This window comes from Dermacentor andersoni, chromosome 5 (assembly GCF_023375885.2).
Source record: "Dermacentor andersoni chromosome 5, qqDerAnde1_hic_scaffold, whole genome shotgun sequence".
Lineage (NCBI taxonomy): Eukaryota > Metazoa > Arthropoda > Arachnida > Ixodida > Ixodidae > Dermacentor > Dermacentor andersoni.
In genome coordinates, this window is record NC_092818.1 from 130009213 (window position 1) to 130028343 (window position 19131).

At 44.7% G+C, this 19131-nt stretch overlaps 1 protein-coding gene and 1 long non-coding RNA gene across 3 annotated transcripts in view; one reads left to right on the forward strand and one right to left on the reverse strand.

Moving 5' to 3' along the window:
- Positions 1-19131, forward strand: part of LOC126531155 (uncharacterized) — a 77586-nt gene that overhangs the window by 49625 nt on the left and 8830 nt on the right. The window lies entirely within an intron of this gene.
- LOC126531153 (uncharacterized) overlaps positions 1-19131 on the reverse strand; it is a 55862-nt gene that overhangs the window by 35153 nt on the left and 1578 nt on the right. The window contains exon 2 of one of the 2 annotated variants that reach the window (XM_050178572.3): positions 15730-15780. The exons of the other annotated variant lie outside the window; for it this stretch is intronic. Coding sequence (XP_050034529.1) covers positions 15730-15780 — 51 coding nt within the window. The remainder of the gene's footprint in view (positions 1-15729; positions 15781-19131) is intronic. 2 annotated transcript variants of the gene reach the window in all.

Genomic DNA, 19131 nt, shown 5'->3' on the forward strand with positions numbered 1-19131 from the left:
TCTCCCTGCTATATATCCGATGTCTTGGCGGGAAGAAAATGTCGCTTGCGCTAGCGTGCGGAACCATTATACGCTTGATCAAGTCTATCTGATAACACTTTACGTGATGTATCAACTTCAGGACACTCTAACAAATAGTGTCCAATGTCGCCCAGTGCTTCACAGTGCGCTTACCACTATGACGAGCTAATCATGTCTCACACCGCCCCACCCAGAAATGGTATGACGGCCTTACTGACTAAGAAGTTTCAATAAGACCTTGTTCACTGGCGGACCACGCACCCCATTCATTCAAGAAACCACGCGGACCAGCGAGACAGGAGGAGAAAACATTTCAGCGCGAACATCTGTTGTCCAGTTTTTGCGATTTGTCGATTGAATCATGAGAACGATCACGTCAGTACTGGATATACCGTTTTTGAAGCCTTCTATGTTGAAATTTTAAATCACGGTCGCAGAACAGCGTTCACTTAAGACGCTATAACCTAAAGATATTCCAAACTTTTCTATTCCAGTTCTGCAATCAGCTCTCCATGATTGGTCAAAAAAAAGTTTCGGGCCACCGCCACTTCGCCTGTCTCTCACGCGACGTCACGAAATCCGCGAAAGCTCCCCATCTAATATGACGTGCGCACACTAATTAAGCATAATCAAGCTGAACGAAAGAAAAAAAATAATTATTTCTGATTCGACGCCGTTTGGCGATTAGTTATCTGCTATTGGTCAAAAGTTATCAGGCCGCACCCATTCGCCTGTCTGTCACGCGCTGTCACAAAACCGGGGAAGCTCACCGCTTCAAAGTGGCGTGTATGCGTTAAAGATGCATTACTATGCCGAAGATAACAGATTTTATTTTTCTGAATAACTGGAGACTGCCCCATTCCGAAAGGAATAGAAGATGGCTGCGCGCCGATCGCTCAGGTACTACCTACTCGGACCTGCCGGAGAGCATGAATTAATTTCCGTATAATAAAACTTATTGCGTGGCACTATAACGTTATCGAGCCCTTTCGGCAGGTATACGACATCGCTCTGCCAACTCTTCGTTGCTGAGGCTCCGTTTCAGCAGTATTCTTAGCCTGCCGTTGCATGCCAACGCGATTTTCGACCAGCCATCTCAAGCTAAGTAAGGGGAAACGGGCCAATCGCAGACGTCGGCACCACCCTCCTCATCCAAGTATCTGTGTTGACTGCGCTGACTCGACCCGGAAACCCTCTCCACTTGGGCGTGCTTCTCGCTTCTTGTCAGCCAATTAGATAAGATAAAACACTCAATGTAGGAAATGTTATTCGTTTCGAAAACAAACAAAAGTGACCTCCTATAAATGAGGACAGCGTCTTATTGGGCTGTTCGGACAACGCTGTGGATCCCCGCCCGATGCTTGTGTCAGCGGCTAGGTAAATTTGACGTCAGGAGATTGGAATAAAAATAGATTGGAATAGTTTTACGTTACAGGGCCCCATTTGACCTACGAACGCGACGCAAGCAGTGACGCCTTGCTTCCAGCTCGATTTTTTTTACTTTGCGGCTTCTCAGTTTGAACACGGCTTATTTCCGTATCCGCGAATCAGGACAGGGAAACAAAGTGTTGGGAGGCTCTGTAATAATACTCAGTGCACGCTTTTGCAACTATCTTTCAATTTTGATCTTGTTTTTACTCAAGTTTCCTTCAGGCTTGCCTACATAAGAAACAAAGTTCCCGAAGAAACCATCTCACGATGACTGTCGACGTTAACGCGATTAATATTCATGCACAGGAGCGACACGATGTATTGCGAAAGACACCTTTAATTAGAATTCCTAACGGTCATTTTGAGATTTCCACCGCTTCGGATTCGTTACCAATTACACGTATCGCACGCTTATGTGGTAATGGGTGCTAAGCGAAAAGCTTTCGGTGACGTTAGCGCTAATGTTAAATGTAAATGTTATTCAAAACGAAATGCTAATGACGAATATACTTGTACAAAACGACGCGAATCGAGCGTACCTTAATTTATGCACTTCTATGTAGCCGACTTCATCACTCCTCTGCGTAGCTCAACGTTCCTCACTCAGTGCACTCTCAAGCAGGACAAGAGGCAAGGAGGACCAACCTCGCTCAATGCAAGCTCAAGTCCCGATGAGTTCGCTTCAGTGTTTTCTCAACACCCGGCTGCTTCGGTTGCGAACTTCTTCACTTTTTGCCTGTTGCCCTGCTTGTCTATTCGGCTACATTGACCAAGTATGGGCACATGCCCGGAAGCCAAGGTGTCATGCCAGAGTGGTTATATAGAAGCACGCAGAAGTGGGCTTAGTAGGAAAAGAATGCCTATCGCATTAATCAAGACACTGATAGGGAACAACATCGCCTTCACTTTGTCGTCGAGCAGTGCATCATGTAGCGATCCCTGCTAGAGTCAGCAAAGGCGGACACGAAGAACGCATAACGCGTGACGCGAAGGCCGCAAATCAAAAACAAACAATATTTGACGCTTGCTAGCAAACCAGAAAGGCGTAGCGTTATGCTTTAACTCAACGCTTCCTTTTTCTTTCCCGTTTTTTCTCCCGTTTTCTTTTTTGGTCTCGTTTTCTCACAGGACCTCACTTGCGACGCGGAAGCGCAGAAACTGTCTCAGTTGCGCCGAGCGGCGTGCTCGACGGAGGCGCGGACAAGCACAGCTAGTGAGCTGAAATAGCGGGAACCTTGACCTTGACTTCCTGGCACGGAGAGAGCGCTTGCGTGCTTTAGTTAGGCGATGGGCTAACCAGTGGTGATTGAAGAGCTGCGCTCTGTCCAGGAAGCAGCAGCGAGGGCTGAGCAAAGGGGACGTAGTGCCTGGCAACGGGACGACGGTGGCAGTTCCCTTACCCTCGATTTCAAGCAGAAGCTTGTTTGTTTATTTGGCCGCTGGCAAAAAAAAAAAAAAAAACAGTACGCGCTTTGTGCTGCTTACTCGGTGACGCTGGAAAGTGAATGCAGCTATGACGTCGCCTTGTGCGCAGACTGTACACGTTTTTCAACGAAAGGCTTGTCGATTGCGAGTCGAAGAGATACAGGGGGGATAGGGCGGCACCCACCACTTTGTTTTTTTCAGCTTTCATTCCTTCAAATTGCTCTCAACGTGCCCATTTGGTCAAGGAGAACGCCACTTAGCCAGAATCCACATTCTTTCGAACGCGTATATACAAAGGGGAAATAGCGTTTACATGCGCACAAAAATACGGCCTACTAACTGAGGAAAGCAAGTATGTAGGAGTTCCGGGTAATAAAACGGTCTGAAAACAAAGAAGTTTGCAAAACTTTCTTTTACCTGTGAACTAGGGTACCGTGGGGGAGCCGAAATGTTTCCTTTTATTTTAAGTTTTACGATGGTCGGCGTAGTGCCCTGGGTTTTTGTCTACCTTTTCACCATGTTCGCAAAATAGTTTATTGTATAGCCCGCCAAGTTGCTGCAACCGTATCAGCGGCATTACGCGATTCAACATCTCGTACATTACACTGCTTCGACAACACGGGGAAAGTCCCGTAGGCGCACTTCTGAAACGATGGAATGTTAGCTATTCCTTTATGCTGTAGTAAGTGCTGCGGGGATAAATTCTCGAAATCTGGAGTTCTACTCCCTCACGGAGCAACATATTCACTTATGTGCCCTCTGAGAGTGGCCGCTGACAGCTATCGCAGATGGCATTAAAGCACACGCACAAGCCGGCTCTTAACACGCATTTAGCAGGCCTTTTTTTCTTTTTCCCCTTTTTTCTTCTCTTTTCTTCTTTTTTGAAGTTGTAACGGCTAGGGAATTTCCGAATGCCTACCCAATGCAAAGGATACAGCCACAATTAATCGTCGTCGCCATCAGCATAATCAGGAAGCTGCAAGCAGGCCCTTTGTCCTTAGAGTGCAACAGATGATTACAGTAAGTATGCGGTCCTGCAGAATGGTGGTAAGTAACGTATCATGAAAAAAAAAAAAAATGTCCGTCAGTGGACATCGCCTAGTTCTTCGGTGATTGAGCTTTTTACTTGCCATGTCTCCTACAGCGAGTAGGTCAGCGTCACTGCATCTACGCCTCGTGGCTGCGTGAAGCCGGATGAACGTGCTCGTATAGCGTTCGCATATTCAGTTATGTAATCACTAGTTTATCAAATGACATCACTACAATTTCCATGATTCATGCTCTATCACGTAATTAATCAACGCACTCGCATTGTTCGCGGGCTCCGAAGCCGAGCAATGCCACCTTCACGTTTGACGGCATCAAATTCAGATACAAATAGCCTGAATTCGTGTGTATATATATATATATATAAATATATATATATATATATATATATATATATATATATATATATATATATATATATATATATATATATATATATATATATATATATATATATATATATATATATATATATATATATATATATATATATATCCCGTTCGCATACAGTTAGGGAGCTCACTTCGGCTGCATAGCTCGAAGCTCTTCCCCATCACGACTCCACCCAGGTTACCTGGGTAGAAACATGTGCTGCACCTACCTAGCTTAATCGGAATCGGACACCTTTGGTTATCAGACGAAGAACCAGCCGGTGCTTCTACCTGTGTTCTCATCGCGAACCGCAGATATTCTGTTGTCCCTATGCCTGCCGTCCGGGGCGATTGCGGGTGATTACGCGTGCGATTGATCGCTATCCCTAGAAAAATTCTCATTATAACTTCCTTTTCAAAAAATCCCATATGACACGTATGCCACATATCCAATAATCTCGTATGATGATATGATAACACATATGTTTCGTACGGGTTCTCATATGATCATACGAGGTTGTTGCCTATGTGGCATAAGTGTCATGTGAGATTTTCGATGGGGATGTTATATTAATCATGTACGAAGTGCTAGTAGACTCTGCAAATGAAAGAAGCAGTTACTGGAAATTACATTACGCTGGTCGTGGTTCACAAGTATCTTAGAGGGGTACCGCTAGGTGCAAAAGGTGCTGTGGCCTCAGCTTGTACACATTCCTACATTCACATTCCTACTGTTGTTCTTTAACTGCTGCCAGCATAGGAAAGCGATGGTGTCCGCGCCACTGTTGCAACTACTATTGGCTTTCTTTCCCGTCCTAAAGCTTTGCTCCCCCATAAGTACCCATGAAGCGACCAACACCAGAGCCTAGGGATATGTTGGCATGGATTCACACGGCAGCCGTCTCCTGTTAGCTGATTCAACACTACAGCAGTAGTTCCCCATTTCGCAGTTCCTAGCTATCATAAGTATAACCTTTAAAACGAATAGCTTTCATTGTCTCTTTCGCTTGTTTTCTTGATTGGTGATCGACGGTCGGTGCTTGATGGTCGATTGTCAGACTTGCGCTACGAAGGTGCCGATCGAAAGGACGCGTGCTGTCAGTTGCGGAGAGTGGTGGGCGGGAGATGGAGCAAGGAGGCGGGGGGGGGGGAGGGGGGCAGGTCACGTGTGAGCTTTGTCGAGCCGTCGGCAACGCAAACGTTCGTTCGTTGCTTCGTTCGTTCGTTGGGGCACTTCGCTTACATTAACAACCATCGTTGATGATTTATGGACAATTCCTTTTTCGTTTAGCAGTTTTGCTCGACGTAGTGGCCTTGTAGCGACCAACACCGGAGCCTAGGGATACGTCGGCGTGGGACTATGGGCAGCTTTCTCCTGTTTCATAGCAGCAGCTGCTTCTACAGTACAGCTGTATGTTACCCACTTCGAAATTCCCTGCTTTCCGGGCTGCTTTAGCAAAGTACCGGCATGATCAAACGCAGTTCAGTGTAGTCGGCTATAGCAGGCACGTGCTGCATGCTGTGCAAGCAGTATGAAGCGTGAAAATGTGACACCGTGCACAGTAATCGCAAAAAGAGCTGTCCCTCTTTCATTTCCTAGGGATGTCTGTGCTTGCCTAATTATGTCGTGCGGCATTGTCCATTGATCCATTTTTCTCTCGTGCCATTTTTACCGGAACAGAACCTCGGCAGACTGGAGTGTGCCTCTTTAGCATACCTGCCAACCTGCGAACATTAAAATTTGTAAAAATCCCGCAGACACAGTACACAAGCCACAACAAACGTTGAAGAGCAGACACTGACAAGCAGCACATTGTTTTTGATACGACGGGAATTATTGTAGTGTGCACTAGGGACCTGTCCGAATAAACCGCTCTAAAGCAAGTATCTATCTGGTTTAATTTAACCATCAGAAAACTTCAGAGAATGTATTTGCAGTCCCAAGAACAAAACTCTTTACTGGACAAAATTTTTCGTAATCTTTGGCGCAATATCCGTAAAATAGTAGAACGAGCCGAAATTCATATACTTTACCAACAATTCGGGAGAATTGGCAGGCATTGTTGTAGTTAAACTCATTTTTACGGTGCTAGTTCTCTCACGTTCACATAATTGCGGACTTTCTCGGAAGAGGCAAAATTTGTGTCCAGCGTGCACTAGTGAGACAGCCTATGCTGCAGTCATCTCCAGGTTCATTGGAATTAGTCTGTTTTGAATATAGAAAGTGGTCGCATTTTAATTGTAGTAAAGCTTTGTTCTTGCACCACGGATCTGGCGTTTTTCTTGCCGTCTGGCCGTGTTTACTTACAGAAATATGGTATCGGGCTTAAAAGAATAAAAATAAATGCGTGGACTAACAGTGAGAAGGCGTGCGAATCTCTCAGTGACCATCGGAAAGCTGGTGCTTTATTATTTAATGAATTTACATGCTCCGTTTCCCTTCTCGCTCATTCTTTCCGTCTCCTCACATCTGTTCTCAAAGAAGACTAAAGCATGTCTGCTTCCCCACTCTTCTTTTACCTTGCACTTATTTACACCAATTTTCAATGTCAGCAGTAACTTTTTCGTCAGTGGCGGTCGCGTCTACAGTACCGCTGAATAAATTGAGGCATACAGTACAGGTGACAGTCATGAAAAAAAAAAAAAGTGAACCTGCCTCATGAGTACAGCTGATCTGTTCAAGCATGCACCAACAAACCTATAGGGCAGAAAACGAAGCGCATTTGCCTCTGGGTCTATTTCACGAAAGCGCACATTTCCATCTAGGGCTATTCGTATAGTTTTTGCCAAAATTGCTTCTTGCGTACTGCGGATTTTTTTTTCATTCACTAACGAACCTGACCACACCAAAATCTGACGACAGTACGACGACGCACGCACGCCAACGCACTGCATTAAAGGCGGCTAGAAGGGCGCCCGGCCACGACCTCGACACAGCCACTATCGATTGTCCCCGGTCGTTCGCCTTCTGCACATTATCTTATTTTTCTGCCTCGGCGTCTGGGTCGGCGCTCCCGAGAACCACAGCCGCTCTTCTCACACGGAAGCTAGCCGAATAACGAGAGTGACGCAAGCGAGCAAAAGGAAGCGGAAGCACAAGCCGCCGGTGCTGGCTAACTGTTCATGCCACGAGTAGAAGAGTAGAAGTAAATGAATCACCAAGGAAACATTCACGGAAACAACGTTTATTTTGTGGCGATAGAGAGATAGGTCACTCTAAGGCTAAACAGGAAGGTTCGCCTGAGAAGGTTCTTGAGGCCAATCAGAGAAACAAAAACAATAAATACGAAACCGGCTAGGTGTCGACGTGTCCGTGAAGTTTGCTGTTGCAATTATTCAGAAGCTCAGCTCGTGTCTTGAGAGCATTGAAAAGCAAAGATGCCCGCGCCATACTCACTTGATCATAGGAAGCCGCCAGAACACGCAAGTGCATCTGAATCAATGCCCCATACTGCACTGTAGGTTTGCTTTCCGGCTCCTCGCACATTTTGGCTGTCGAATCGCCCGAGGTATAGCTGTCTCTTGTTCACTGCGCGGCGTTCTTTTGAGCAGTTTACAGTGAAACTTCAGTTGAACGAACTTGCAGGAATCGCAAGGCATTGTTCGCTGTAGTGAATGCTCATTCAAGTAAGAAGTAAATAGGTGGGCTTCCTAAACCGCCTGTGGATTTTGTAACTGTTCGTTCAACCAAAAATTTCGTTGAAGTGACCTCCGAACAAGGAACAGTTACAAAATACACAGGCGGTTTATGAAGACGACCTATATACCTTTTTCTTGAATGAACGTTCACTAGAGCGAACAATGCTTTGCGATTCCTGGAATTTCATTTATTTGAAGTTTCCTATATACGTTGTGCGCGTGCCGCCCCACAGCAAGCAGCAAGTCGTTGTAGCAGACGCCGGGTCACTGTCAGATCGTGCCAGGAAAAATGAAGACATTGGTGGTGCATTTGCATGCTTGTGAGGGTTCTTGACAACATATGTACCTTTCGTGTCAGTCGTGTCTGCATGACGTGCGAGGTTTGTGAGCCAGTTGCTAAGCTTTGACGCATATGCGCATGCATGCTTTCCTTCGAATTAAATATACAAATATGTCATTTGCTAGTCCTGCGTTCGAGCTCGCGTATTGTTCGTCTTTGTACTCATCTCATTTTCTCTTTTTTGGTGGTTTCCTTCTTTCTACGTGCCTTAACAACAGGCAACTGATTTTCCTTTGTGCACTTGGTGCTAAACAAACCTACAACTTATTAAACGTCGGTATTTTATACCAGTGCGAGGTCCCCAGTCGTTGTGATTCAAGAACAAAAGTTAAGTGCGGGTGTTTGGAGCTGGAGTATGCGCACCAGAAGAGCAAGAAATTTGTGAAGGGAGGACGTAACGGATGATGAGGCTTTTTGTGCACTCCCTTAATTAGCAAATTAAAAGAAGCTAGCTGCCGACGAGAAAACGAAGTTGACGTCGATGCCGTCGTGCTGAGTGCGTGAAAGCAGGCTGGGACCCGTCCCAGCCGTACCGCCAGAAAGGCGTGATGAAAGCGTCACGCACGCATCAAACGCCCCTCTTAGCACCTGCTATACTCCGGTTTTGTAACCGCGGGGATCGGCGGCTGTTAAGTGCGCGAAGGCGGCTGCAGTATGTCGCCCGGTTGAAAAACAACTCGACGGCTCAGCGATGCGAAACAGCTCGACTCCTGGGTGATTTTTTTTTCCCTTTGCACGACACTCACTCAACGCATCTGCTAGCGTTCGGCACAGCCTACTGCCACCCTTGGCGCGAAATTCAAGTCCTCCTTCTCGAAGCGTTTGAATTAATATTGTGCTCGTGTAGTGCGGCGTAAAAAAAAGAAAGGCAGCGCGATGACAGGGCACAGCGATGGTAATTTCGTCGAAAACTTGTAGGTGCTAGCCTGCTGGATGATCGCCTGGCATGCTACTCCAGGTGCTAGGTGAGGATTATAGCATACAGAGTGAGAGAGAGAGAGAGGAAGAAATAAGAGATGCAAGATTAACATGAGTGACTGTCCGGTTGGCTATACTGCGCACGAGGGGAAAGGGTAGGAACGAAGATACGAAAATAATCTGACCAAATAGGCACGAGGAAGACAACTGACAACGACTACAGTTTTGCACACAGAGTGATCGAATAATTACATTAACAGCATATGCAGCCACAGACACGCACATGCACACTGAAGCTACTTACAAAGTCTCGTCATGGCCAGTAGTAGACTTAAGAAACGTCACAAAATCTTTCACAGTGCGCAAAGGGCGGCTGGTGCTTCCCCATGATGGCGAGAATGACCCGCAGCCTAGAGTATTGCTTCTCTCCGAGTTCCAGCTTGGTGCTGTTTTTAATCGCGCTTGAGAAGCTGCCTTTCGAGTGGCCCGCACACGTTAACATCGAAAGCTCAGGACATTAAGGAGGCTTGCTTATCGGTTCTGAAAACCGACACAGTGGCGCTCGGGTTGTAATTAAATCAAATTAGACGGGTCGTGTCCAGCCACTCCCGCTTGCTAAATGCCAAGCCCAGAAGAGTTTCTCCTAGCACTTCCGCACCCATTACAAGCCAGTTAACCAGCTTCAGGCCTGTACCACGAACGTGCAACGGCCTGAGTACAACCGCACGTGGTGTCGTATTAGCTAGCAATCTTCATAATCGATCATGGTTAGTCTCAGGGCAGACACTGTGGTGTGTCGCTTACAACAACTTTGCCAATTGTTCAATGCACACACTCGTGAGTAATAGATGCAAAAAAGATAAAGAAAGAAAATCATCATCATCAGCCTGCTTACGCCCACTGCAGGGCAAAGGCCTCTCCCGTACTTCTCCAACTACCCCGGTCATGTACTAATTGGGGCCATGTTGCCCCTGCAAACTTCTTAATCTCATCCACCCACCTAACTTTCTGCCGCTCCCTGCTACGCTTCGCTTCCCTTGGAATCCAGTCCGTAACCCTTGATGACCATCGGTTGCCTTCCCTCCTCATTACGTGCCCTGCCCATGCCCATTTCGTTTTCTTGATTTCAACTAAGATGTCATTAACTCGCGTTTGTTCCCTCACCCAATCTGCTCTTTTCTTATCCCTTAACGTTACACCCATCATTCTTCTTTCCATAGCTCGTTGCGTCGTCCTCAATTTAAGTGGAACCCTTTTCGTAAGCCTCCAGGTTTCTGCCCCGTACGTGAGTGCTGGTAAGACACAGCTATTATACACTTTTCTCTTGAGGGGTAATGGCAACCTGCTGTTCATGATCTCAGAATGCCTGCCAGACGCACCCGAGCCCATTCTTATTCTTCTTATCATTTCAGTCTCACGATCCGGATCCGCGGTCACTATCTGTCCTAAGTAGATGTATTCCCTTACTACTTCCAGTGCCTCGTTACCTATCGTAAAGTGCTGTTCTCTTCCGAGAGCGTTAATCATTACTTTAGTTTTCTGCGGATTAATTTTTAGACCCATCCTTCTGCTTTGCCTCTCCAGGTCAGTGAGCATGCATTGCAGTTGGTCCCCTGAGTTACTAAGCAAAGCAATATCATCAGCGAATCGCAAGTTACTAAGGTATTCTCCATTAACTCTTATCCCATATTCTTCCCAATCCAGGTCTCTGAATACCTCCTGTAAACACGCTGTGAATAGCATTGGATAAATCGTATCTCCCTGCCTGGCGCTTTTCTTTATTGGCGTTTTGTTACTTTCTTTATGGAGGACTACGGTTGCTGTGGAGCCGCAATAGATGTCTTTCAGTATATTTACATACGGCTCGCCTACGCCCTGATTCCGTAATGCCTCCATGACTGCTGAGGTTTCGACTGAATCAAACGCTTTGTCGTAATCAATGAAAGCTATTTATAAGGGTTGGTTATATTCCGCACACTTCAAAGAAAGAAAGTACAACTCTTTATGTCTCTTTCCCTGATAGATTCCCCTTGGGACACTTAAACATCGTCGCGCTCACAAAACTGATCTTAGGGTAACGCGAATCCACAGATGCATCACTGATGAATCTGCCTCCTGCAAACGACGCTTTGACAAGAACTTCGCGAAGCAGAACCTCCTTACTACTAACCGCCCTGCTATTTGCGGCTAATCACTTTGCGTTGTATACAACAGACCTCGCCGCGTGCGACGGATCTCTATCGATGCTTGCCCCAGAGGCACGGCAACCGTATGTTTTACTGTTTTCATGAAAAGAGAATTGCAGCGTAACGCACGTATTCGCTGAAGACTGAAATTATTTTGTCACATCAGGCTACATTAAATAAGCTTGACGTCGTGCGACTTGGCACTAAATGTTGTTTAATAGCAAGAAATTCATGAACAGCAGAACCGCGGTTGCAGGATATACTACGTTTGGTCTATTCTTGACCACGATGAAAGCTTGATATGCACTCAGCAGGCCGAGCACATTTATGAAAACCTGCAGTTTGGTAGCCTCTGGCTTAGATTAGTTCTTATTACCGAACGCACTGTGCTTTGCTTTCTCTCTCCCTATTTCCATTGCATGCTAGGTGCTCGTTTTATGTGATGTCCTGAGCTTCATTGTACAGTTTAGCAGGAATCAGTCAGCACCCACATGAGCGTGCCTTCTTGTTATCTATATTTGCATGGCCAGCACATCAGAAAAAAAAAACAGAACAACAAGAAACTGCAGTGAGACTTCTTTTCGGTATTGCACTTTGCTGCCTAAAAAGTAATAATGCTGCAATTATTGTTTTTACGATGAAGCAAAAATATTTATAACGTTGAGGTGCTAAGAAAGAAAGCGTCGTTTAGTTTCTTGTAAAATTGGCGGTATATATAGAAGCAGCACGCATTCTGTCTAGCGAATACGAGAAACAATGGTTTCTATTACAGTCGATGACAAAGAAACGCTGGAATGAAGGTAACGGAAAAATATATTTAGTGCCTTCTTCTTTCGTTGGCATAATCAGATATCAAAGCACAACTACGTTCCTTTCTCATTTATGACAGTTTTATAAGAACAGAACCTTTGTTTAAGAATAGTCTGTGGAACGCATTTCCGCCTGATGACTTTGAGTAGAAAAGTACCGAAATACAACTGTCATCGTCAGCCGAATGAATACCGTCGTTGACAGAAGGAGTGTTTTGTTAAGCAAAGATGAGATGTTCCTAGTCAAACCGCATCCGTCTATGCAAGTGGCTGGTATTTCACAATACGCAAAATTGTCATTTAAGAGCGGCAACAACATGCCAGACGCACCTTGCAATAGGCTTGTCAAAAGCTTTTTTTTTTTTCTTTTGCTGAATGCAGCGGTCGCTGTCTTGTCTCCCTGTCTTCAATTCAGACGTTATGCTATGTTCGTTTATTGTACGAAGTTTGGTTTCAGCGGAATTCCTCTTATACCTTCACAAACGTGCACAATCTTGTATAGACGCAGATGTGTTTGCCGTGTTTGAAAAACAAAATCCAAAATAGAAATTTTGAATAATGCCGTCAAGAAGGGAGTTTCACAACGGGCACAACGAAACAAAGACGTCCGCGCGAGAAGTGCCACAACAGCAGATAACCACAAATCACGTACTAGATGATTGCGTTTATTTTGACAGCGTGTTAGCGCGTTTACTAACTGAGAAATACGCAGTCGATCAACAGCAACAGTATGGCACTTACCTGGCTTGCTTCATTTGCACGGAGCAGGGAGTGAGGTGATTTTCGGGCTGCTTATTTGTGAGAGCAGGTCGTCTTGTACAAAAATATTACAAAACTGTTTGTATAGTAACGGCTTGTATTGATTTCTGGAAAATGTTTATATTTATCCCTAGCATCAGTCTCTAAAGTATTGCTAGTAATCGTATTTGAATCGTCACAATACGTTTCTGCTGTCAGCCCAAACATCTATAAATTTTTCCTAATGATACAACAGTACCCTTTGATTGAGTGATTGATTGATTGATTGATTCATTGATTCATTCATTCATTCATTGACCCTGATTTTAGCACCTTCCACTGCAGCTGAAGCGAACACGATCTCTCTCGGCGACGCTGTGGGCACCGGTACCCGCTTGCTCTTTCATTAATGTGGGAACTTTAATAACGTGGTAAAGGTCCCTGTATCTTCAAAAAATTTTAACATTGGCGACAACACCCCATGCGTCCGCTCTGTGGGTTGTTGCAGTGGGCTTGCAAGCTTAAGTAAGCTTTACTTGAGCAAGAGTGTGTTTAGGTTAGGTTTGCTTATTCATTACTCTGCTCGCTGAAAATTAGGCAACTGAGAACTGAAAAACACTGTAGACGGACCTGGGCCAACTTTCCCTTTTGTCTGTCTACTCTTGTTGTATAACCAGAAAACAAATGTCGCTTCCTCATTAAAAAAAAGAAAGAAAAAGAAATAGAAAAAAAAGAACGGTCTTTCCTTCTGTAACTCTTTAAACCGACGCTTAAGGCCGAATCATCAAGAATTCACGACCACACTCGGTCGTTTGGTCTTGTCGATTCGTCCCTCGGAGCTTCAAAAATATATCAAGTATACTTGTTGCACGACTGCAGGTTCCGATGGGAGATTTCGTCAAAGCACAGAACAAATTTTTCGTCGCTAGCACAGAGACGAAAATGTCTGAACTTTGCAGCCAATGTATAAGTCCTCTAGTATACACGCCCAAACGAATTTTTTTCTGACATACCAATTTCTGCGCACTTCGAAAAAAATGCTATAGAGATTTGAGAAGCTTGGCAGTAAACAAGGTAGTGTGCAAGCGTCACTGGACACGAAGCTATTGCTTGAACGCTGAATACGTGGCCGCTGGTTCGTTTCGCAGTCGCGCGGCCGCATTAAAGAAGAAAAAGAAATAAGAGAGAGAGAGAGAGAGAGAGAGAGAGAGAGAGAGAGAGAGAGAGAGAGAGAGAGAGAGAGAGAGAGAGAGAGAGAGAGAGAGAGAGAGAGAGAGACCCAATTGCCGAGCGCTGGATGAATTTTAAGGCTTGACAAAACCTCGTCTGGTCGGAATTGATCGTGCCGCTAGTAGTGTAGAACGAAACAGAAAAACACGGACGCCGTCCATGTAATCAAACTAGAAGGTTAACAGAAACTAATTACCGAATAACTTTCAGCCTTCTTCGCAATGACAGCGACCAAGAGTTGAAATATAAGTCTACGAAAGGTAACGCAGACACCACTCGTAAACGGGGGGAGGGGGTGGGGGGCTGGATGCCCTCGCGGGCGGTGTAGCACCTGCGCGGTCGTTCGGTCGCGCAGTAATTTACGCAGCCCATTACGCTGAGTACCCATGACGCGCACTCTCTCCCAGTCAATGTCATGGCCAAATGATTCAGATTGTTCACTGCCAGTACTTGTCGATGAATTGCATTTTTTTTAACGTGATGGCAATGATGCTTCAGTTTTCTTTCAAAAGTAACATGCCTCGCTCATACAAACTTGGCTGCTGTACAGACAAGGAACTCGGTACACCACCGCATAACTTTAGCACTTGATGTGATATATATATATATATCCAGGAGAGGTGAACGAGCAAGATGACGTGGGGCTGGCTAGCTGAATCTCGACAGGCGCTCAGCTGATCAAGGCCGTCGCGTCTAACTCTACCTGGCTTGTCAATAAACGCCTTTCGTGGGGGTAACAGAGTGGTGGAAGCATCGGGTGCTCCTATCTAAACACATGTAAAAGAAGAATTCGTTTTTATCGTCAACTACTGCACCAAATTTCACGAGGTTTGTTGCATTTAAAAGAAAATCTTAAAATTTAGTGACTGTCGATTTTGAATTTTCGATGTAGGGCATACATTTTTTTATCAAAAATTGGCAAAGATCGCAGTTTTTCAGAAAACGAAACTATGAAGTTTACCACTCTGTAACTCACCAATGAAAAATGATATCACAATTATGTGAATTGCATCTAATAGTACATCTAAAGGAAACAAAATTGACATGTTACAGATGAATCTAAAAAAAATTAGTGATATGGAAATACAGCCTTTGCAGAACCCTTGTGCACAACGTAACAAGGTCATGTAAGATATAGATTGACATAGTGAATTTGTGCACTTTGAATGCTCTAATGAATGCATTTACAGAACCGCGATATCTGTTCTTGATGCAGCTCTATTAATTTGTAAACATCGTCCTTCTATGTTTTTCGGACTCTCAAATTTTTGAAAATTCTAACAATATTCAGGCCCTAAATTGAAATACCGCGAACAACAGTCACTAGAATATACCTTTATCTTTCAAGTACCACACATTTGATTACAATCAGTCCAGGCGTTATCTCAGAAAAGCGTTTCTGCGTTTTAACAAATGTTTCTTTTCATTTTTTTTTGAGGTCAACCAGTCCTACGCGAAATTTCACATCTCTAACACCATCTACCACTACAGCACTGTCGCTGCTTCACGCATGCTGCAGGCAACAACCAAGACGTAGCCAAAGTGAGGGCGTGCACTTCGACATCAGGGCTCACCTGCTGTTGTGAGCACATCGGGGCCGCGGGGGTGGTGGCGGCCAGCGTAGTCTGAAACAGGCGTTGTACTTCTTTTACGTTTCTTCTTTGAAATGAACGATGGTGCGTGCGTGCGTGCGTGCGTGTGTGTGTGTGTGTGTGTGTGTGTGTGTGTGTGTGTGTGTGTGTGTGTGTGCGTGTGTGCGTGTGTGTGTGCGTGTGCCTATCTACTTCTACTCGACACTCATAATACAATGGGAAGAAAATTATACGCTAAGAAAAGTGACCTAGTGGACATTTCATCTGCCGCGTATGCGCAGCCCAGTCCAGCTAATCAGAACTTCAACAGCAGACGAAATGGCCATGTCCACCAAGTGGACGTTTACAGAATACCTCCCCAGCAAGGACGCCGGGTCGTCCGCTGGAGCGTGCGAACTAATTAATAGTAACTTAGCCGCTGCAATTTGGAAACGCGCCGGAGCATGAAACAGAATAAATAGCTTGTGTCATTACTGACGCAAAATTTAAAGACATTTGGCCGATGTCATTACCACGCTCTCGCTGCCGACCGCAGGCAGGCAGCAAACGCTAAATCAGAAAGAACATGGGTAATAAAATTCACGACCAACACCTCCCCTCTCCTCACCAACACTACCGGTCCTAATTTACTTTGCCGCCTGGCTGCTTACGCGTCCCCTGAGCCAAGGCATTACCTGATAATGATGAACGACGTGAATCCGGTTTGTGTTACCTAGTGACAGGAATAACGCGATGTAAAAAACACAAGTGTATATATAAAACGCGCTGATAGAAATGAAGCAGTCTAATAAAGCCTAGCTGAGAAGCACACGAAAAGGCGAGTCGCGAAGGAGCTACCAACAGATATGGGCATTACTCCCCCCCCCCCCCCCCCCTCTTTGCCCTCTCGGTTTTCCTAGTCGCCGTCTCCACAACTCTTTCTTTCCTTTCATATTTCTTTTTCTTTTGTCACATATTGTCTACTAATTTGGCCGGACGATTTTAACTTATCTATTCCAGACAAATCCAATGTGTCGCTTGAAATGTGTTGGTGAAATGTTGCCCATAAATGATCAAAATAAAATAATTTTAAATGCTAAGATAACTTCTTTAGTAGAGACCAGCAACAAGTGTAGGTTTTAATGAAAGCACGTCTGGCCGGGGATGAGCAGACGCAGATGCGTATAACACGGACAACGACCATATACGAATAGATGAATAAAAAGAAAAAAAGAGAGACCGGTAACAACACCTGCTTAGTTTCGAAGACGTACCTGAACAAGAAGCATTATGCGTTGATAGCGGAACACGAACAAGGAATAACACAAAAAGAAACATCTGCACACAGTTGCATTCTGTGGACGCGATTATGCGTTCGATGCTTTTGTAAAATATTTGCCACTGCAGGTTCATGCTGTAATCAAGTTAATCCAAGTTAGCTTTTCAACATTTAATAATGCAAGAAAACAGCAGGCAAATAGAAAGCAATGAGCATGGCTTCCATTCCGCAACAGTGCAGAGTCACCGAATCAGAAACTAAGGACAACTGCAAGTCTAATATCTACAACTAATCTGTTCACACACCTCATAACATGGCAGCTGACACGTATTAAAATTGGAACGTAATGCTTGAATGTACTTAAGAGTGGTGGCAAACAGCTGACAAGGTTTACCACGAAACGTTTATTCTAACCTTTCGACAAGCAGTTGCGAACAAACAAGTCAGTCAACAAATTTCTTAAATGTATCGCTTTTATTTTTAAACCATCGCTGTTCTCTTTACGTAAAGAACCCTTCTCGGTTACACTTGAAAAGCCACTGTTGGAGCACAGTCTGACAAAAATTTCAACAAAACGTGTCCGTGACATAAAATGATTTATTTATAGGTTATTCTTTATGTCATACAGTCAAACAGTTGTGTAGGACGCTGTTATCCTTCACTGCAAGTGGTTAACCAATACGTTTGATCCAGGAAGTAACACTTACAACTGCGATCCACATGGGTGCTTACTCCATTCGATGCAGATTTCAGGGTTGTGCTAATATGATTCGAAGAAAGTCTGCTGACAAGAAGCACTGAACAACACCTCTGAACAAGTATAACGATTTGAACAGGTAAAGCTCCTTCATACGAAAGAGCTCCTCACAACGCAACCATTCTGATCTTTGAGTGAAAACTGAAGCCGATGAAAAGCACCGCGGTTCAATAAGTCAGTAATGACAGTTTAATGAAATTTAGAAACCGGTTTCTCCTGTCAATGTTACGAATGTTCACCATCGGCGGACACGTAGGACACATACCAAGCGTTTCATGGCAACTCGTCCAAATATAGTATGTCAGATCGTTCGAAGATGATTCGGGACATTTTTCTGTGGAATACACAGCTGAACCATCATACAGTCATAGTTAACATGAAAGATCAACACAACAGGGAACATCCAAAAGCTCCGAAAGCGAGCACTAAAAAAAAAAAAAAAAAAAACACATTCGGAGATGTTAGTAATTACTGAAGTGCATAGTATGCAAAACTAAGGCATTTGCACAACTTAACCTAATCAGCTGACTTGCGATTACACATGGTCAAATTTGTCTTTCGACAAGCAATCGGATACAGAGCCCGTCATGTGCAGTTTACCGCAACGCAATGCGTAAGTGAAACTGCAGTATTGTTAAAGAATGCTGCAATTTCATTGAGCAAAGCATGGTCAGCGTCTATGGAGTCCACATCTATGTAAGTTGCAACATGGAAAAGCGAACAAATGCAGTACATGGGGGCACAGTCATTCGGAGAACATCAGCGCACTACACGCATGCGTTGATGTTGCACTACACAATGCAGCGAACGAATGTGATACAATCGTAACGTGCTACGTAGCGCAAGGTCATCTTGCACTTAAATATTATAAAGCAAAGTCGGCAATAATAATGAAAAACAAGCAAAAGACTGATCCTGGACAATATTTTGTTTGAATACGCTTCATTTTCCCTTCTTTTCACATTTAACCATCGTCTCAGACGCTTCCGCACCGCCATCATCGCCGGGATCGGCCAGTCGGCGCGACGAAAAAAGAAAAATGAAATCGATAGTTACAAAATACTGTCCTGAATCGCTTTAGGATAAAGACAACCGCAAGCGAAGGACTCCGAAGTCTGGCCAGACTGTGCAACCAAACTTCAGGATCCGCTCGCTTCACTTGAAACCGCTTGCACCAAAGCATTGAAAATTAGCAAATGCTGTGCGCAATCTGTCAAATGTCACATTGACTAACGAGTATGGTCAGTGGCACAAGAAAGAAGCCGGGACGTCGCGCCCTGCAGAAGGAGCAGACTGAATGAAGCCAGCTTTCAAGGTCTTAGCGTACTTCGACTCGAGCAATCACGACCGGGACGCACGGCAGCGAGAG